Consider the following 21046-nt stretch of genomic DNA (forward strand, 5'->3'; position numbering starts at 1 on the left):
TGCGGCCAGCAGGAACAGGGAGGTGATCATCCCCCTGCACTCAGCACTGGTGGGGCCACACCTCGAGTGCTGCGTTCAGTTCTGGGCGCCTCACTACAAGGACATTGAGGTGGTGGAGTGTGTTCAGAGGGCAAGGAGACTTGTGAAGGGCCTGGAGCACATGGCCTAGGAGGAGCGTCTGAGGGAGCTGGGGCTGCTCACTCTTGAGGAGGCTGAGGGGAGACCTTCTCAATCTCTACAACCACCTGCAGGGAGGTTGGAGTGAGGAGGGGGCCAGCCTCTTCTCGATGGCAAGCAACGGGACTAGAGGAAATGGTTGCACCAGGGGAGGTGCAGGCTGGATGTTAGGAAATATTTCTTCACTGAAAGAGTTACCAAACATTGGAATGGTCTGCCCAGGGCAGTGGTGGAGCCACCATCCCTGGGGGTACCCAGCACACGTGTGGACCTGGCCCTTCGGGGCACGATTTGGACGGGATGATCTAGAACGTCTCTTCCAGCCAGTTATATCCTGCGATTCGATCGGGTTATTTCCACTGCCGTCCCCAGCCAGGCTCGCAGCCGCCATGGCGCTCCCGGCCCCTCCATTCCTCTTAGCGTAGAGGTGCATTAGGAACAGCGAGTTTGGAGTCTCCCGCTCCCTCCCCAGCCGCCTGCCGCGGGCGCAGAGGCTCCTCCGCCTCCCCTCCGAGCACCGAGCCCTCCCCACCGCCAGGATCGCCCCCGGCCCGGGGGCCGCGGCTCGGCTCGGCTCGGCTCGGCTCGGCTCGGCTCGGCACGGCACGGCACGGCACGGCACGGCACTGCATCGCTCGGCACCGCTCGGCACGGCCCCACCGCCCCCTGGCTGAGGGGAGCCGGAGCGATGACGTCACCGGATCAGGCCGACCGGCAATGGGCGCCATTTTGAAACCCCGAAACCTCCCGCGGCGGCAGCTCCGTGCGGCGGCAGCTGCTGAGAGCCGCTCCCGGCCGGCGCCTTCCGCCCCCGCGGCCCCCCGCCCCAGCGCTACCGTGCGACATGGCAGGTGAGGCAGCGCTGGCCGCGGGCTGCCGCGGCTCCGGCTTGGCTGTGCTGGCCGGGAAGCAGGAGGGTGTCGCGGGAGCCGGCGCGGCAGGGCCGGGCCGCGCCGAGCCGAGTGGGGAGGTGGAAGGCAGCGCCCCGTTTGGCACCGGGGGAAGGGTCAGCGGGGAGCGGGAATGCCCCGTGGGGCGCTGGGCAGAGCCGTGGCGTGGGGCCGGGGCGGTGGGGCCTGGCCGGGGCCTGGCCCGGGCTGTGCGGCGGCGGAGCGGGCCCCGCCGGGGAAGGGGCTGGGCCGCGGCCAGGGGCTCTGCGAGGTGTCCCTTCGCTCACCGCCTGCTGCTCGCTCCGCAGGGGTGGCAGGAGGTGGAGGCGGCGGCGGCAGCAACGACTTCCAGTGGTGCTTCTCGCAGGTGAAGGGAGCTATCGACGAGGACGTGGCGGAAGGTAAGGGGAGGGCCACGGCGGTCGGGCAGCCTCTGCCATACTACAGGCTCCGGCAGGCGCCGGTGGTTTCCCGTCTCTTGGCTCTCGCTCTGCCGGAGCCACGGCCACCAACACCCTCGGGTTTGTTGGGCTTTTTTTTCTCTCGTCTCTCAACATCTGTGTCACGCCCGCGATGAAGGAGCCGAGGCTGGGAACGGCGGAGCTGCAACATCTCTCCAGTCCGTGCCCGAGGCTCGGAGGCTGGGGTGTGTGTGGCAATGACTAAGCTAGCGCCTGTGCTTCCAGGCCGAGGTGCTTTTTTCTTTTAGGGGGAGCATAACAGGCGAGACACGGTGGCTTCCTCCTGTTCTTTAGTTCTCATCACTAGGGGAGAAAAGGTAATGACAGCGATAAAACAGGAGGGGGGGGGGGGGGGAGAGAAGAATGAAAAAATCCACCACCGGAGTCTGTCAGGCTTGTCAAGTTTGAGTGTGACGCAAAGAGAGCAGCAGAGAAAGTGTGCAGGTCTGTCATTTGTGCTTAATTTGAAAAGTGGAGTTTAAAAGGGCTTCCTGCAGCTGCGGAGAGGTTTTATTCCTGCTTGTTAACGTTGGGAAGCTATAAATAGGGACGTGCAAAGAGGGGAGAATGGGCACGCTTTTCCACTTCTCTGAAGCTTCCCAAGCACAGCGTGGTTTGGAATGAGTAGAAAATAAGGGATGCTCTTAAGTGGAAAAAGAGTTCTTCTGTAGCATGTAAAAACAATGTGAAGTTGGGGGGGAGGGGGTGGACAAAAAAAAGTTTGTTGTTTTTGTGGGTTCCCCCCCCCCCTCTATTTTCTGTATTCACATTGTTCAGGCTGGCAACATTGTTTAGAAAAGAGGGTCTGAAGTCTGTGTGTGAAACAATTCCGTGCTGTTCACTTGGGGTTTTGCTGCATTCACTGAAAAAGTCTTTCTTTATTAAGTGAAATAACTTGTAGAGTGTGGTTGGGGGTTTGTTGTTGGGGTTTGGTTTTTCTTTTTAACTGGATGCAGTAAATATTTTTCTCTTGGTGTCTGCTGCAGGGGAGTTCTGCTGACAGTGTTTTCATTTTCATGCCACTTGTTTGGCATTTGCCTGAAAATAATGGCTATGGGCAGAACAAACTTGAAAGCAGCTCCAGAAACCAGTGCTCAGCCTCGGTTGTTTCCTTCTTTTTTGAGCCCTAAATCTATTTTGTAGCTTTTACTGCTCTGCAGTTGCCAGAATTCTCAGGAAAACGTGTTTAATTGGCTTTTTTGAGTCTCTTTTTTTTTAAGCTTAGGATTAAAAAGAAGTTCTCTGTATTACCAAAAAAAAACCCCAACCCCAGACCTCCACAAGCGCTTCACCTCCACATCAATTGCTGAGCAACAGGAAAGCTGGAAAGCTTCTGAGTTTTGAAGCATTAATATGTCCCAAACCCAGTTAATTAGTTAAGTGACAAGGCTGTTTGAGGAGGGACTTATGTTACTGATGAGACACCAAGGCAGAGCTCTTCAGCGAGGAGCAAGCTGTCCATTTGGAGTAACTGGGAGAGCTAAGGGAAAATAGTGATGAAAACACTCTGATTATTCCCTGGATGTGCCTTGTTAACACAGCTTCTGGTGGAGGGAGTGCTTCAGATTGTGTGTGGTGCTGCTACCTGGGAGGAATTTAATTTTCTTCATAGGGCAATAAATAGAAGTAATCATCAGCACCTGGCTCTGTAGAAGTGCTATTAGAGTTCCAGTTTCCTGCTGGGGTATGAGAACTAATTACAGGTTTTGTGTCTTTAGTTTTGGTTTGTGGGCTTTCCCTCCTTTTCTTCCCCTGAGCCTGCAATTAAATCAAGAAAAGAATTTATTTGCTAATAATTTCCTGAGTTGGATTCAGCCATAGAGAGTCACAGAACCATAGAATGGTTTGGACTGGAAGGGATCATCTAGTTCTCTCCCCTGTGCCATGGGCAGGGCCACCTTTCACTAGCCCAGGTTGCTCAAAGCCTCCTCCAACCTGGCCTTGAATGCTTGGCTGGGTTTTTGACCCCAGTTAGGGAAATATTCTACTATTTCTTTAAAGCACTTCTTACCAAACCTCTCATCTAAACCTGTTTGATGGGTAGCTGTTGCCTCAGCATAGCAAATCCTGCATGAAACCACTGTGAACTTCGGGTTCATTTTTGTCACGGGGAGGAGTTGGTATCTCTCTTAACTGTGTTTTGCTTTTCTGTTGTGAAAATGAAGTTCTGTAGAGGCACACTGGATGTGACAACATAAAGCTGTTGTCCAGTGCCTTAAATGCAGAGCTTGGCTAAATATTCTTGCAGACAATTCATTCAGCAGCTGAAATCATGAACCCTGACAGCCAGCCACCGAGTCACTGCTATTTGAAGTGCAATTGCAAAACACATTTATATGTTCATGTGTCTTGCTTAAATAAAAACATTACCATGGCTCTGATACACCACTGTGGTGATTGCAACTGCCAGCCCTGTTCCCAGGATTTTTCCTAACTGGGTCATTAATACAGAAAATGGCTTTGTTTCCTCTTTTGTCTCCTCTGTGTAGTCACTTTCTGCAGTGAGTAATGTTTGAGATCTGGACAATGCTCTGTTTGAATCAATAGAGGAGCAGTGTTCATAGGGCCAGTCTGGCTATTGAAAGATCAGGAAACTATTCCAGTTACTGGAATAGGTTATTTTGTAAAGCAGGAAAGTTTAATTGGATTCCAGGAGGAGCAGGGGAGGATAAATCAGGGAGTGAAATGTTTAGGGAAACAAAGACCTCCTGCAGAGGGACGGTTGGAAGCTCCAAAGATGCTGAGGAGCCTGGAGCAGCATCTCTCTGAGGAGGAAAGGCTGAGAGCCCTGAGGCTGCTGAGCCTGCAGAAGTGCAGCCTGAGAGGGGATCTGATCAATGCTCAGCAAGAGCTAAAGGGCCTGTGGGGGGCAAGAGGGTGAAGCCAGACTCTTGTCAGCGGTGCCCAGTGACAGTACAGGGGACAGTGGGCACAAATTGGAACCCAGGAGATTCTGTCTGAACAGAAGGAGAAACTTGTTTGGTGTGAGGTTGCTGGAGCCCTGGAGCAGGCTGCCCAGAGGGAGTAGAGTCCCCTTCTCTGGAGAGCTTCCAGACCCACCTGGCCATTGTGATGCTGGGCAAGCTGCAGTGTGTGCCCCTGCTTTATTGGGGAGATTGGAGTGGGTGCTCTCCAGAGGGCCCTTCCAGCCTCCACCTTGTTGGGATTCTGTGAGAGATTTGGTACTGAGGATAACAGCAAGCTTAATTACCAAAAGGAGGGGGAAAAAGGTTGTCATTTTGTTCTTAGTGTCAAACTGTGTGACTGCACAATCCATCCTGAGTGCCTGAGAAACTTGTTATTCTTGGATTACCTTTTTTGGTAGAAAGTAGCTTTCTGAATACAGACTTGGAGATACTTTCCTGTTTCAGGTAGAAGAAGCTGTAGGGGTATGGTGATTCCACTAAACGAGGCATGTTCCACTTTCCTTGTGGAGCTTCATCACTCTTAACCTGCTTTAAGTGATGTAATTAAAAGCTTTTGTGAAGCAGCTGGATGTAGAACCCTTGCCTCACACATCAGTCCTGGGTGTGGTAGACACAAGCTCCTTGGAAGCCCCTGATCGTTGAGGATGAACCTCTGCAAGGCTGGAAGAGGTGGCCCAGGGAAGCTGTGCATGGCCCCTCCCTGGAGGTGTTCAAGGCCAGGTTGGATGAGGCCTTGAGCAGCCTGGGCTAGAGGAAGGTGTCCCTGCCCGTGGCAGGGGATTTTGAACTAGGTGATCTTTAAGGTCCCTTCCAGCTCAAACCATTTTAGCATTGTGTTTCACAGGAGCAAAGCTTCCCTTCTTCCAAAGCTGTCCTTGACTTGCAGAATGCTTGTCTTGTTGTGCTGGATTTTCTACTTGTTGAGCAATTTTGTCTCTCTGCCAAAAGATCAAAGCAAACACTGGATTTTTTAAAGTCCTCCAAGCGTTAATTGGTGCTGGCAGCAGGGATAAACTAGAAGATACCTTGTTATCATCACTTCAGCAACCTCTCTGCTTCTCCTTCTAAAGCTGCTCACAGTGCTAAGTACTTCCATCAGAAGTTTGTCAAAATGCAGAATCTGAGTAGAGGAGAAAACTGGGATCCAAGAAAAACATGTTGGACCATGATCCTGGAATTGTTTTGGTTGGAACAGATCTCTGAGGTGGAGTCCAACCCTCTACCCAACAGCACCATGGCCTTTAAATCATGTCCCTGAGTGCCATGTCTATGTTTCTTGAACACTTCCAGGTATGGTGACTCCACCACCTCCCTGGGCAGCCTGTTGCAGTGCCTGACCACTCTTACAGGAAAGGAGCTGTTCCTAACATCCAACCTAAACCTGCCTTAAATAATGCTGTGATTGTTCTTATGGCCAAACACAAGTGACTGGAAAACACTCTTGCTGTGAAATCCTCTCTGCAAATCAGTGTTTCAAAAATGTTGTCATGTGGTGTTCAGGAGTTTACCAGGCCTGTTCTTACTGCTTTTAAGGGAACAAGACCACAGCAATGGTGGGAGGGCTGGAAGCCCTCTGCTGTGAGGCCCTCCAGGCTAAGAATAGAATAGAATTAACCAGGTTGGAAGAGACCTTTGAGATCATCAAGTCCAACCTATCATCCAACACCACCTAATCAACTAAACCATGGCACCAAGCACCCATCCAGTCTCTTCCTAAACACCTCCAGTGATGGTGACTCCACCACCTCCCTGGGCAGCACATTCCAATGGCCAATCTCTCTTTCTGTGAAGAACTTCTTCCTAACCTCCAGCCTAAACCTCCCCTGGCGCAGCTTGAGAGAGTTGGGCTTGTTCAGCCTGGAGAAGAGAAGGCTCCAGGCAGACCTTCTGGTGGCCTTGGCAGTGCTTAAAGGGGCCAACCAGAACGCTGGGGACAGACTTCTGAGCAGGGCTTGTTGTGACAGGACAAAGGGTGATGATTCAGACTGGAGAGAAGGGAGAAATGTTGGGTGGTGATGAGAGCATCTCGGGCTGCCCAGAGAGACGAGAGATGCCCCATCCCTGGAACCATTGCAGGTCAGGTTGTTTGGGGCTGTGAGCAACCTGCTCTAGTTGCAGATGTCCCTGCTGCCTGCAGGGGGGTTGGACTGGACAACCCTGAAAGGTCCCTTCCAGCCCAAACCAGCCTGTGGTGCTGTGACTCTATACAAACTCTGCCATGATTGCAGCCTTTTCAAGGGAGGTACTCCAGGAGAGGTTCAGCTGTGGGGTATGTGGTTAAAATTGTGTGGAAGAAATGGCAGAATTGGGTACTAGCCTTAAGATTTTTCTTTAAGAGCTAGAAAATGTGGGGATAATGAGTCCATTCTGAAGCCATGTGCATTTTTCCTTTCATCATCAATAACTGGTTAGCCATGAAGTTGTCAGTGACTGCTGGAATGGGGCAGAAGTTTGCCCTCTAAGCTGGAAGGGGTTTGTTGGGTTTTCCCTTTGAGAAACAAGGTTTTGCCAAAGCAGGACTTCAGATGCCCACTCTTAGCCCTGAGGCATAGTGCTGCTCCCTAGATCTCAAAGGTCTTTTCCAACCTGGTCTGGTCTATTCTATTCTATTCACTGTGGTGATATGTAGCAGTGTGCATTGTCTTGGTGCTTTGGTTCACCACATCTCCACTGTTGGGAGTGTTTTATCAGGACAACAAAACCCCAGGGTGTTATCTCACTGGGAAGTAGATATCACTGCCTGTACGTTAACTTATGTGTAACTCTAGAGAGAGTTCAGGTGAAGTGCTGGGTGTGAGAAGTGCAGCAGTAGTGAACTTTGGGAAGTTTCTCTGCCTCTCAATCATCAGGCTGTGACTCCTTGTGGTGAGGAAGCCTGGATTTACAAGTGGATAGCTGCTGCAGGCCTCATAAAAGTGGTCACAGTATTTAAGGTGAGGAGAAAGCTTACAAAATACTAAGCAGCCACTGGGCTAAAAAAGAAGAGAAAGGGCTGGTTGTAGCTGGGTGAGTGCTGGTAAGTTGCTCCTCATGAGCCTGCAGTGTGCTCTCATGGCCAAGAAGGCCAGTGCTTTCCTGGGATGCATGAAGAAAAGCCTGACCAGCAGGTCAAGGGAGGTTCTCCTCTCCCTCTGCTTTGCCCTAGTGCCACCACAGCTGGAGTCCTGGGTCCAGTTCTGAGCTCCCTGGTTCTGGAGAGACAGGGAGCTACAGGAGCAAGTCCAGCAGTGGCTCCAAAGATGCTGAGAGTCCTGGAGCATCTCTGTGAGGCAGAAAAACTGAGAGACCTGGGGCTGCTGAGCCTGGAGAAGAGCAGCCTGAGAGACCATCTACTTGATGCTCAGTGAGACCTGAAGGACCTGAGGGGACAAGAGGCAGACTCTTGTCAGTGGTGCCCAGTGAACAGGACAAGGGGCAAGAGGCACAAATTCGAACCCAGGAGGTTTCATCTGAAGAGGAGGAGAAACTTCTGAGGGTGCTGGAGCCCTGAAGTAAGCTGCCAGAGAAGTTGTGGAGTCTCCTTCTCTGGAGAGATTTCAATCCCACCTGGCCACTGTGGTCCTGGGCAAGCTGAATGTGAGTGCCCTGCTTCAGCAGGGGGTTTGGCCTGGAGGATTTCCAGAGGTCCCTTCCAGCCCCACCTCACTGGGATCCTGTGTGACGTTTAGATTACCATGTGCATCTGCAGGAGTGCTGCTGCCTGCCCAGCGGTCACCCTGGCAAAACTGTGGCTGTCTCTTGCAGAGGGATATAAACCATGGAGCAGTGGCAGTGCAGGGCTTGGAACAGGGCTTTACATCTGCCAGGGATAGTAATAAGCTGCTGCTCTTCAGGTCTCTGCACAACCCTGGGCCGTGACCACAGCAGGTTGTCAACATCCTGACCCAGGAGGGCTTTGATAAGGTTCCCACACTCTCATTACCATGCCAGTAGTTATTTTAACATCTGAGGGAAGAACTTCACCAAAAATGACAAAATCCATCTCATTTAAATTAGAAAAAGGAGAGGAAAGTGTGAAAGCTGCAACTGGGAGGAAGAGTTTTATTTACCCATTGTGTTAAGACTTTTATTAGCTCCTGATAAAAGTACAATGGCAAGCATGACAATTAAACCTAACAGAATAACATGCATTCATTAAATAGACTCCAGTAGGAGAGAGCTCCTTGGAATTACTATTCCAGAGGTTAAAAAATAGCTCTGAGGCAACAGCTTTGCACCCAGAATACCAGGTTGTGTCATCTACATTATAAATAGCTTCCATCATTTGTCGCTGCTCCTAAGAAAAGGCACAGCAGGCGTTGGCAAGCATGAAGGTGAGGCTCTGGCTCGCTGAACTTCAGCCTCACTGCTCCTCCTGCTGCTGCTCTGCCCTTTCTTTGGGCTAATACACCCAGACCTCTGCCTGCAGTCCAAACTCGGTGAGCATGTTTGGGGGTTTTGGACATAATTCAAAGGAATATTAACATAATTTGAAGGAGCTGCTGGAGGAGGTCCAGAGGAAGCCACTGAGATGATCAGGGGGTGGGAGCACCTCTCCCATGGGGACAGACTGAGAGAATTCAGGGTTTTTTTCAGCCTGGAGAAGATTCCAGGAAGACATTAGAGCAGCATTTCAGTTATCTGAAGGGGACCTACAGGAAGACTGGGGATAGAATAGAATAGAACAGAATAAACCAGGTTGGAAGAGACCTTCGAGATCATCAAGTCCAACCTATCATCCAACACCATCTAATCAACTAAACCATGGCACCAAGCACTGCATCCAGTCTCCTGAACACCTCCAGTGATGGTGACTCCACCACCTCCCTGGGCAGCACATTCCAACAGGCAATCACTCTCTCTGTGTAGAATTTCTTCCTCACCTCCAGTCTAAACCTCCCCTGGCACAGCTTGAGACTGTGTCCTCTTGTTCTGGCGCTGCTTGCCTGAGAGAAGAGACCAACCCTCACCTGGCTACAACCTTCCTTCAGGTAGTTGTGGATAGCAAGAAGGTCTCCCCTGAGCCTCCTCCAGGCTAAGCAACCCCAGCTCCCTCAGCCCTCTCCTCACAGGGCTGTGCTCCAGACCCCTCCCCAGCTTTGTTGCCCTTCTCTGGACACCTTCCAGCAGCTCAACATCTTTCCTAAACTGGGGGGCCCAGAACTGGACACAGGACTCAAGGTGTGGCCTAGGTATGGGATGGTCTGTTTAGAAGGGGTTCTGGTGGTAGGGTGAGGGGCAGTGGTTTGAGACTGGAGCAGGGGAGATTTAGGTTGGCCATTAGGAGGAGAGAGTGGTGAGACACTGGAACAGGTTGCTCAGGGAGGAATGTCCCCATCCCTGGAGACATTCAAGATGAGACTTGATGTGGCCCTGGGCAGCCTGCTGTAGTTGGAGGTGTACCTCCTGGCTGCAAGGGCGTTGGACAAGATGACCTTTGAGGCACCCTTCCAACCTGCTGCAGTCTGTGGTTGCCAGCGTTAAATCACGTTGTGCTGCTGTCAAACAGAAAATGCAAATGCAGGCAAATGAGGGAGTTGCACCAGTTGTCTTTGAGATGCACACTTTTAGGTGACTTAAATCAGTTGAAGTCTTTGGTCTGGTGGGGGTTTGCTGGGCAGCCTGCCCTTGGGAGCAGGGCTTGGGAACTGTTTGCCACCGTCTGTTGCTCCTTTCCCCACCCATTTGTCCCAGTGCTCTGAACAGCATGGCCTGTGCCCTGGCTCCTGGGAGAAGCCAAGTGGCTGGGCTCCAGGAGAGCTCCAGGACGTGCAGGAGCTGCCAGTCCTGAGAGGAACACTCTTGTTTGTGGTTTGCCACAGCTTGTCCCCAGCAGAGCTCGCTTCACTCAGCTTTTGCTGCTTCTCCAGCTGTGCTGCTCCTCTGTGGGAGCAGCTCGGGTTGCCCTGGTCGTGCCCTTGGCTGACCTTACATCTGTTCAATAATTGAATTGGCTTCCAAAAGCAGAGTTATTTCGGGCTTGGGTAACCCCTGGCAGGTACTTGAAGGCAATTCAAGCCATTGTTGGAGTCTCAGGACATCCAGAGTTGTGAGACCTGATGGATACTTGAGATTGGCAGAGTGCTGAGCAGTGAGAGCTGCTCAGAGCAAAACTGGCCTGTAGTGTATTCTTCTGCCCCATCTCATTTCTGTTAACTCTTCAAACAAACCCAGAAGTGGACATCTGAAAGCTGGAGTGTATTAAGTGGTGTGTCCTGCAGAATAGGTGATTTTGGGGTAACTACTGTGGATGTGTTTCTGGTGATTATGGGCAGCTTAGTCAAGTTTAGCTTACCTTCCAGTGCAGTTCAGAGACTGATTTCTGTCAACTGTTAAATTAAGAAGCAATGTTTAGGAAGCATTTTAGGAGCAGTGAGAGCAATGCCAATCCCAGTCCATCCTCACTGCAGAGTAAATCCCACTGTTGCACTGGCTCTTCTGTCAGCCATGGTGTAGAGAATCCTCCTTCACTCAGCTTGCATCAGCACAAGGCACAGAACTGAGGGAGAAGGGAGAGGCCAAAGCCTGGAAATGGGTGCTAGAGCCAAAATGTACAGTGACTGGAATCCTGATGGTGTTATCCTGCCCCAACATGTAGAAAGGGAGGGCAGCCTCTGGTTGAGAGCCCAGTGCCTGCTAGCAGCTTTCTGCTGTGGGGACTGGAGCCATCCAAACTGGAGAACTGTCAAACTTCACCCCACTGCTCCTCCTCTCTCCTCCTCACAAACAGATCCCACTGGTGGTGTGTGGGGAGTGCTCTGCCAGTTGCTGTGGGTCAGGTCATGAGCAGTTCTGAGCCCTGTGTGTCTCTAACTTGTTAAGCTCAGACATTATTTGCTTTTGAAGCTTCTTTTTCTGTTATTTACTGTTTAGCAGCTGTTAGCCTCTACATTTCTCCATTCTCTCTGGTAATCTGCCCCCTCTAACAGGTCTCTCTTTTTTTCCTCCCCCACTGCTCTCACTTGCTCCCTTATACTTTTCTTTAATCTGACTCTATGTGAGTCTTCAACTGGTTGCTCTGAAGGGATGATTGCTCCTTGTTCTCTGTGTGGGCCCTGACTGAGCACATTTGTCACCAGCTCTACCTCAATGCCTTGTTGTCACTGGCTGCTGCAAAAGGGAGTTGTTTGTTCTGAACAACCTCTGTCCTGGGGAGGCCACATCTGCACTACTGGCTCCAGTTATTTGCTTCCCGGTTCTAGAGCGACAAGGAACTACTGAAGAGAGTTCAGTGGAGATTCCAAAGATGCTGAGGGGCCTGGAGCCTCTCTGTGAGGAGAAAAGGTTGAGAAACCTGGGGAGCTTGGGGAGCAGCAGCCTGAGAGGGGATGTTCTCAGTGCTTGGCAAGGGGATGGGGCCAGCCTCTCGTCAGTGATGCACAGTGACAGGACAAGGGGCAGTGGGCACTGACTGGAATCCAGGAGGTTCCACCTGAAGAGGAGGAGAAACTTGTTGGGTGTGAAGGTGCTGAAGCCCTGGAGCAACCTTCTCAGAGAGGTCATGGAGTCTCCTCTGGAGAGATTCCAACCCCACCTGGCCATTGTGATCCTGGGCAAGCTGCTGTGGATGCCCCTGCTTTAGCAGGGTGGTTGGACTGGGTGGGGATTTTAACTGAAGAGCAATGTGCAGCCAGCTTAGAGAGGAAAAGTTCATGGTAGCTAATTTAGCTCTTCTGGATCTCTTTGCACTCTCCATTACCTACAGAGAGAGCCCAGACATTGATACTGGTGTCAGTTTGAAGCACCTGGTAGGAATCATTCATGGCATTAAATTAGTTTGCAGGTATAAGCTTGCTGCCATCTCACAATCCTAACACAAGCTGGTCTCTGTCTCCTGGTGTCCTCCCCAGAATTAACACAGGAAACTTTGGGCATTGTGGAACTTTAAGATCCTTTTGACTTTGTGATACAGCTCTGAAAGCAGTGAGGAGGTTCCTGCTTTGCCTGTGGACTGTAGCTTACAATCATAGAATTGTTTCATTTGGAAGAGACCTTGAGGGTCACTGAGTCCAACCTTCAACCTAAGACCACCATGAACTCCTCTCAGAAGGGAGACTAAACATTCCCTTTTCCTGTCTGGAAAGTAGTATGGCCAGGGGAGCATGTCCCTGTAAAGCCACAGGTCCTGCTGCTCTCCAAGGCCTACAGGGGAAGGTTTACATGGCTGGAACACAGAGACTCCTGGCCACACTCAGCAGAAATGGAGGGAAAGTTGCATAAACCTCCCTGGTTCTGGAAAAATCATCACCAAGGAGTCTTCTGTATGTGAGGTGTGCATGAGGGTGTTGCACCTGAGCAAAGCCCATGGCACACTGTCTTTTCTAACCCTGCTGGACCTTTTCATTGCAAGTGATTTTGCTGGCATGGAGAAAGTCCCTGATTGGTCTCTTGTCTCTAATACCAGGTGACAGAATGAGAGGAATGACCTAAAGTTGTGCCAGGGGAGGTTTAGGTTGGAGATTAGAAACCATTTCTTTCCTGCAGGAGTGGTCAGGCATTGGAAGAGGCTGCTCAGGGAGGTGGTGGAGTCCCCATCCCTGGAGGCATTCAAGAAATGTGTGGACATGGCACTTGGGGATATGGTTTAATGGCCATGGTGGTGCATGGGTGGATGGTTGGGCTTGCTTTTAGAGGTTCTATGAAAAGGCTGAAAGTCTTTGTTGAGAAATGAGACCTGTACAAGTAAGAAAAGACATCTGGCACATAATAAAAAAACCTTTCAAAGTCCCAGAGCCGATGTGATGGCTCAGGACCTGCAGAGGCTTGCTTTAGGCTGTGCTGGAAGTTTCAAACTGGTGTGGACACAGAACAAACTTGGATAGGAGGGGGCTAGAGGGAGGTGCCCCTGCCCATGGCAGGGTGTTGGAACTAGATGATCTTTAAGGTCCCCTCCAGGCCAAACCTTTCTAGGATTCTCTGATTTTTCTAGAGAGCAGAGCAGAGTGACTGGTTTGGGATGGGGGTGGGTTACTTCTAATGTTGTCATTTTCTTTCTTTTAGCTGCTTTGTGATTGTGTAGTGTTGAGAATGCTGAGTGGAACTGTTCTGGGGATTCCTTGGCCTGGAGAAGAGCAGCCTGGAAGGGGATCATTCCCCCTTTCCCTGAAGGGGGCTTGCATTAAAGCTGGGGAGGGACATCTTGCAAGGGTTTGTAGGGGCAATGGCTTTGAGCTGAAAGAGGGGAGATTAAGACTTGAGAGGAGGAAGAAATTCTTCACAGTGAGGGACACTGAAGGGGGCCTACAGGAAGGCTGGGGAGAGACTTCTCAGGATCTCAGGCAGTGATAGGACTAGGGGGAATGGAATGAAGCTGGAGGTGGGGAGGTTCAGGCTGGAGGTGAAGAGGAAGTTCTTCCCCATGAGAGTGGTGAAGCCCTGGAATGGGTTGTCCAGGGAGGTGGTTGGGGCACTGTCCCTGGAGGTGTTTAAGCCCAGGCTGGATGAGGCTCTGGCCAGCCTGCTCTAGTGTGAGGTGTCCCTGCCCATGGCAGGGGGGTTGGAACTAGATGATCCTTGTGGTGCCTTCCCACCCTGACTGATACTATGACACTGGAACAGGTTGTGAATGCCCCCTCCCTGCAGTGTTAAGGCCATCTTGGATTTCACCTTGAGATGGGGATTGAAACTGGATGATCTTTAAGGTCCCTTTCAACCCAAACCATTTCATGATTTGTTGTGGGGTATAAATCCTGAGCAGGACTCGCTTGGCAATGAGGGAGCTACGAACTGATCCCTTTTTAGCCACCTAAACCATCTGTCCATCATCTCTTGAGTTTCTGGTGTAGGAAGGGACAGCATTACCATTGATCATCTGCTTTTAGTGCCTCAGTAATCTGAGTTTTCTTTGGCCTTGGAAGAGAGGAGCAGAGGTTCCCGTGCAAAGTGACGAGGCTGGTGTCGCTTCAAACCTGGGCTTTTGGCTGCTGGATCAGGATTCTGTCAGTGCTGTACTCCTAGAAGCTCCTCATTCCAAAGCAATTCCTTATGTAAGAGATGATTTAGTGCTAGTGAGACTTCCCTACCACTTGCTCTTTTCTGTAGGTAGGTTCTCACTGCTGGAAATGGATTTGAGCAGTTGCAGAGGGGGAAGGGTTGTGCGAGGGGCTGTGTTTTCACCACTCTGTGCACAGTCTCTTACACAGAGCAGGAATGGGGCTGCAAAATGTGGAGCTGGTGTGAAGAAGGGGATTGGTTTTTATTTTGAGCATGTTCAGAGTGAATAGCCAAAGAGTTTGTTACTTAATTACTTGGAAGGGGGTCAAGAGTGAAGAGTCAGCTTTGCAGAGAGCGCTGTGGTTGGCAACTTGAGAAGTTGTGAGGTGCTGGGCACTGTTGGTTGCATGAGGTCAGGGGAGGAGCACTGAAACAAGAAGGGAATGAGCTGGAGAGGCAGTTAGCAGCTGGAAATACAGCTGTTTGTTTAGAATTAGAGCAATGAATCTTAGAGCAGCCTTCCAGTGCCTTAAGAGGGCTACAGGAGAGCTGGGGAGTGACTTTTTATGAGGGCTGGTAGTGATAGGATGAGGGACAATGGCTTTGACCTGGAAGAGACAAGATTTAGACCAGAGATGAGGAAGAAATTCTTTACTGTGGTGAGACACTGAAAGAGGTTTCCCAGGGAGGCTGTGCATGCCTCCTCCCTGGAGGTGTTCGAGGCCAGGTTGGATGAGGCCTTACACAACTTGGTCTAGTAGGAGGTGTCCCTGCCTATGGCAGGGTGGTTGAGACAAGATTATCTTGAAGGTCCCTTCCAATCCAAACCATTCTATTCTATTCTAACCAGGCAGAGAAGGACCTGGGGGTACTGGTTGATGGCAGGCTGAACATGAGCCTGCAGTGTGCCCAGGCAGCCAAGAGGGCCAATGGCATCCTGGCCTGCATCAGGAACAGTGTGGCCAGCAGGAGCAGGGAGGTCATTCTGCCCCTGTACACTGCACTGGTTAGGCCACACCTTGAGTCCTGTGTCCAGTTCTGGGCCCCTCAGTTTAGGAAGGAGGTTGACTTGCTGGAATGAGTCCAGAGAAGGGCAACAAAGTTGGGGAGGGGTTTGGAACACAGCCCTGTGAGGAGAGGCTGAGGGAGCTGGGGTTGCTTAGCCTGGAGAAGAGGAGGCTCAGGGGAGACCTTCTTGCTCTCTACAACTACCTGAAGGGAGATTGTGGACAGGCAGAGGTTGGTCTCTTCTCCCAGGCAACCAGCACCAGAACAAGAGGACACAGTCTCAAGCTGCTTCAGGGGAGGTTTAGGCTGGAGGTTAGGAGGAAGTTCTACACAGAGAGAGTGATTGCCCATTAGAATGGGCTGCCTGGGGAGGTGGTAGAGTCACCATCATTGGCGGTGTTCAGGAGGAGACTTGATAGGGTGCTTGGTGCCATGGGTTAGTTGTTTAGGTGGTGTTGGATGACAGGTTGGACTCGATGATCTCAAAGGTCTCTTCCAACCTGGTTTATTCTATTCTATGGTTCTGTTGAGTCTATGAATAAAGACTGAGGTTCCCAGTATGGTGGTGTGGGGTTTGTTGCAGGGGGTTGGGTCTCTTGTGGATTTGGGATTTGCCATCACCCTGTTCTTGACCCAAATAGAATCTTTTCATCAGCTTGTGAAGAAGGGTGAAGATAAAAGCAGATGTGTCTAGAAGCAGATTAGTGATGGTGTTGTGAAGGCTGGGGTGGGTCTGTAGGAAGAGGTGTTCAAGAAACACATGGATGTGGCACTTGGGGACGTGGCTTGATGGCCATGGATTGAAGGTTAAGATCTAAGATCATCGAAGGCTCGATGATCTTAGAGGTCTCTTCTAACTGAAACAATACTGTGATTCTAAGATGTGTTCTTATTTTGAAGGCTAGGCTAGGTCTGTAGGAACATTCATCATTCTTGTTTAATATTTTTTTTCCCATCACAGTCCTTATACACTGGGAAAAACCTGTTTGAAGTGCATTTGTTAATGAAAGCTCAAATAGGAATGATATATTGGGAAAACTCATTAGACTTCCTAATCACCTCCCTGGTAAGGGTCTAGAACATGGAAATCAATCCAGGAAAGCTGTTTTCATCTAGTCTCCAATTGCAGACTGATACTAATTGATAACCCAGACTCCAGATCTCACCATTTTTATTCCTGCATCACCTAATGAAATGTTTGCCTGGCCAGCAGCAGCGGGAGGGATGAATGTTTGCTTACAGCCTCATGCCCAGTGGTTTGTTGGTTTGTTACCATCTGCCTGAGGCCTGTGACAGACCTTTATAGCCCCTTATCTCCCTGCTCCTTGGTTAGGGATTGTTTGATGGCAATTACTTCTTTATTGCCACCTCCAGAGATTAATTGTGGTGAAGAAATGCTGGTTGTTTGCAAGGTTCAGTCCCAAGGGCACTGGAGTCACTTTGAAGTGGAGATCCTGCAGGCTTTTCCTTTGCTCTCCTGTTCCTTCAGCCGCACAGGCTTGGTTCAGGAAGTTCAGCTGGAAGAATTTTCCTTCCTTCCTTGCTTTTTGGTGGCTTTGTTTGTTTGTTTTGGGGGTGGTGTTGGTTCTGGTTTGTGTTTGGGTTTGTTTTTTCCCGTTAGGCAGAGGGGGAATGCCCAGTTCAGACTCCTGAACTAATGACATGAGTGCTTAGCTCAGGAGCAAGGCAGCTATTCCTCAGCCTTACTGGGGTCAGTACAGGCTGCACTGCTGCTCCATACTCATACCCCAAACGAACCTCTTTTGATGCAAGTCCTACTTTTAGGAGATCCCCAGCCCTATCTCCATTACCTCTTTCAGCAGGGAGAGCACACAGTTAGGATGTTGCTTTGATAACCCATTCTCATGTGCCAACTCTTACAGGTTGTCCAGGGATGCGGTTGAGGCCCCATCCCTAGAGACATTCAGGATCAGACTCAATGTGGCCCTGGGCAAGCCTGACCTAGTTGGAGGTGTCCCTGCTCATTGCAGGGATGTTGAGCAAGATGACCTTTGAGGGTCCCTTCCAACCTGAGGCAGCCTGTGATAGGTGGTCCTCAAAAGCTGGAACTGAGAATTGAGGTTTAGGTTGAAAATAAAACTTTGGGCTTTGAAACATGGCTTAATTTCTGGGTACTGCTGATGTAAATCAATGAGTTGTGTTGTTGCATTGAAACAAGTTGTGGGGTGGTTTTTTTTGCTGAAGTCTTGGGACATCTTGATTTGCTTTCCATGTGACTGTTGTTTTATTTCTGTTCTCTTTACAGCTGATATTATTTCAACAGTTGAATTTAATTACTCCGGTGATCTTCTTGCAACGGGAGACAAAGGTGGCAGAGTGGTTATATTTCAAAGGGAACAAGAGGTCAGTGCCTTGAAAAACACAAGTGCTGTTACTCCACTCTTCTTGTGTTGCACAGTCTCACCTCCTCATGCCCTCAACTTTACCTAGTGGGGTGGTTTCCTCTAAATGTTATGGGCTGAAGCTGGTGGGTTAGTTTGAGGGTGGTCACCCCTCTTCAAAAAAGAAAAGGTCCTAAAAGTACAAGTGGACTCTTTCTATGTGTCCCTAGCACTTGAGAGATACATATGTCCCTGATCCTTGATCTGTGTTCCAGGTTCTTTACTTCTGTCCCTGGTATGCTCAGGATGATTTTGCACAACTAACTGCCTTTGGGCTCTCTCCTAAACTTCACTGTTGGTCAGGGTGACCTAGGCCAAGTGATGATGCTTTTGAAGAGAATATCAAAACATTTTGTAAAAGGATGCAAGTGAAGCTGCAGGGTGGTTCAGAAACTGAAGAACGAAGCTCTGCTGTGGTTTGGAATCCTGTGAGTCCCAACCAGCAGGAGCAGCCACTTCTCCACAAACACTTGCAGTTCAGGAAGCCCTGAATGGGAATTCAGTGTAGAGTTCCCCAGCTCCCTCTAGAGTTCCCCAGCTTTTCAGCTGGTTCTCTCAGTGGGATTCAGTGACAGTGCTGGAAGGTTCTTCCATTTATCAGTGCAGATGCATCACTCAGCTTCTGATACCCAGAGAAATGGCCTTGGAAAAGTGTCCTAAATGCTGAAAAATAACAGTGGTGTCTGGGAGGAATCTGGGATTGTGTTCCTCAGAATCCATATCTGACCTGTCAGTGTTCACCCTCTCCTCCAGCACTGAAGAACAGCTTTCTCCTTTCCTTTGAAGAGCTGATGAAAATTGCAGCCTTTGATTTTTATTTTTTTTCAGCCTTCTCCTGAATCAGAAGTACCAAAAGTGATGATGGGATTTGAATTCAGCTTGCTTGTACATGAAGAACACTAACCTTTAGATGCTGAGATAATGCTCAGTTACCAAACAGCCATCCCATATTTTAACATAGTAGAATCATAGAATGGTTTTGGTTGGAAAAGACCTTTAAGATCGTGGAGTTCCAACTATTCTCTAACTCTGCCAAGGCTGGTGCTTGTATTGGTGGTCCCTCAGCACCACATCTCTGCCTCCTTGAAACACTTTCATGGTTCGGGATTCAGCCACCTCCCTGAGCAGCCTGTTCTAGTCTTTGGGAACCCTGCCAGTGAAAAAGTTTCTTCTAATATCCAACCTAAACCTCCCCTGGTGCAGTTTAAGGCTATTTCTTCTTCTCCTGTCACTTGTTACCAGGAAGAAAAGACCAACCCCCACCTGGCTCCAAACTCCTTGCAGGGTCTTTTGCATTTCCACCTCACTGTGACTCTGTTTATAAAACATTTTAGGACTTAACCACCTTGAGTTTAAGGATTTGGAGAGGTAATGAAATGAAAATGCTCCTGCTGGAAAAGCAGCTGCAATGTGACACTGCTACACCTAGACAGCTTCTAGCTCATTTATCATTTACTCTGCTCACTGAAGTCAGGCATGGAGAGATCAAGGTCAAAATTGTCCACCTGCTCAGGATCTCTGACTGTCCTGATGCTTGTTTGGAGTGGAACTATTATTGGTTGGCTTTCAGCTGTTAGTGCTCAGTTGTTCTGTAAGTCAAACCCCAGCTGTCCTTTAATTTCCTCAGAGTGTTAAAGGGAAACAACAGACTCTTCTCACAAGAATGTTCAACTGGCTCCTTAGGAGCACCTGCAACCTGCAGGGAAGAGCTGAGCACAAGGGCCATTTGCCATGTGCAAACCTGCAGAGTCTTGGAGTGGAGGAAAAAAACCTAAACCAAGTCCCCCTGGACCCAGTGCTGGTGAAGTCACACTTTGAGTACTAGGTCAGGGTTTGGGCCCCTCACTCCAGGAAACACACTAAGGTGCTGGAGCAGGTCCAGAGAAGGGCATTGGTGAAGAGTCTGGAGAACAGGTCTGGTGAGGAGCAGCTGAGGGTATTGGGGTTGTTCAGCCTGAAAGAAAAGGAGGCTGAGGGGAGACCTCATTGCTCTCTACAACTCCCTGAAAGGAGGTTGGAGCCAGGTAGGGGGAGGGCTCTTCTCCCCAGGAACAAGCAATAAGAAAGAGGAAATGGCCTCAAGTTGCACCAAAGGAGATTTAGGGTGGACATGAGAAGAAAATTCTTGACTGAAAGGGTTCTCAAATTCTGGCCCAGGCTGCCCAGGGAGGTGGCTGAATCCCCATCCCTGGAGGCATTTGAAAACCTCAGAGATGGGATGCTGAGGGACGTAGTTTAGCCCCAGCCTTGGCAGGGTTAGAGAATGGTTGGACTTGATGAAGGTCTTTTCCAACCTAAACAGTGCTAGGATTCTGATCACATGGAATTGGTGGGTTAGGAGCCAGCTAACTTCAGCTCTTTTGAATCCACCTTCTAAGCCCCCATAGGATCTCTTTGTTGGACAGCCTGCCTCCGCAGAGCTTTCCCATGCTGTGTTCCAGGGGTACACGCCGGTTGTATGGAAAGATCTGTTTTGCAGGAAGTCTCTGCACTCTTTTGCTGCTAAACTGGGTGCAGTATCAAATAACAGTGTGAAATCCATCAGAATCTGTGCAGAGTTTACTTCCTAACTGCTAATTTTAGTTGTTGGTTTCTATTTGCAGTCCTCAGTGACCCGAGTAACCTCCGCTCCTAAACCTCTTTGTGTCTCCTTGCAGAACAAAAGCCGTCCTCATTCCCGGGGGGAGTACAATGTTTACAGTACCTTTCAGAGTCACGAGCCTGAGTTTGACTACTTGAAAAGTCTAGAAATTGAGGAGAAAATCAATAAAATTAGGTGGTTGCCACAACAGAACGCTGCTCACTTCCTGCTGTCTACAAACGGTAAGGACGCTTGGGTTTGGAACTCGTGATGCCGTGGGGGTGTCAGCTCACCTGGGGGGTTTGGTTTGCCTTTTCCTCCTTCATTGTCTGCAGATGTGTTTTAATTGCCATTGCTCTGTAAATTGCTGATTTATGGGTGTGAAAATAATGGAGCAGCAGCAGATCAGGGCTCTGTTCCACACACATAACTGCCCACGCTCTCTCCATTTACGCTGTGTGGGTTTGGGACATGCTTTAGTGGTCGTGGAAGTGTTGAGTAGAAGGTTGGACTTGATCTCAGAGGTCTTTTCTAACCTTAATGACTTTTTGAGTCTGATTCATGTCCAACCTAAACCTCCCCTGGTGCAACTTGAGTCCATGTCCTCTTGTTGCTTGTTCCTTGGGAGAAGAGTCAGGACTGTCAGTATTTTACAGTAAGGTCTCTGCCCTCTCTGGGATAGTTGTAG

At 49.9% G+C, this 21046-nt stretch overlaps 1 protein-coding gene across 1 annotated transcript in view; it reads left to right on the forward strand.

Moving 5' to 3' along the window:
* The first annotated feature begins 872 nt into the window (after positions 1-872).
* Positions 873-21046, forward strand: part of PPP2R2D (protein phosphatase 2 regulatory subunit Bdelta) — a 29604-nt gene continuing 9430 nt past the window's right edge. The window contains exons 1-4 of the mRNA XM_054174695.1: positions 873-1028; positions 1376-1468; positions 17642-17739; positions 20435-20600. Coding sequence (XP_054030670.1) covers positions 1022-1028; positions 1376-1468; positions 17642-17739; positions 20435-20600 — 364 coding nt within the window. The 5' untranslated portion in view covers positions 873-1021. The remainder of the gene's footprint in view (positions 1029-1375; positions 1469-17641; positions 17740-20434; positions 20601-21046) is intronic.

This window comes from Dryobates pubescens, chromosome 30 (assembly GCF_014839835.1).
Source record: "Dryobates pubescens isolate bDryPub1 chromosome 30, bDryPub1.pri, whole genome shotgun sequence".
NCBI lineage: Eukaryota > Metazoa > Chordata > Aves > Piciformes > Picidae > Dryobates > Dryobates pubescens.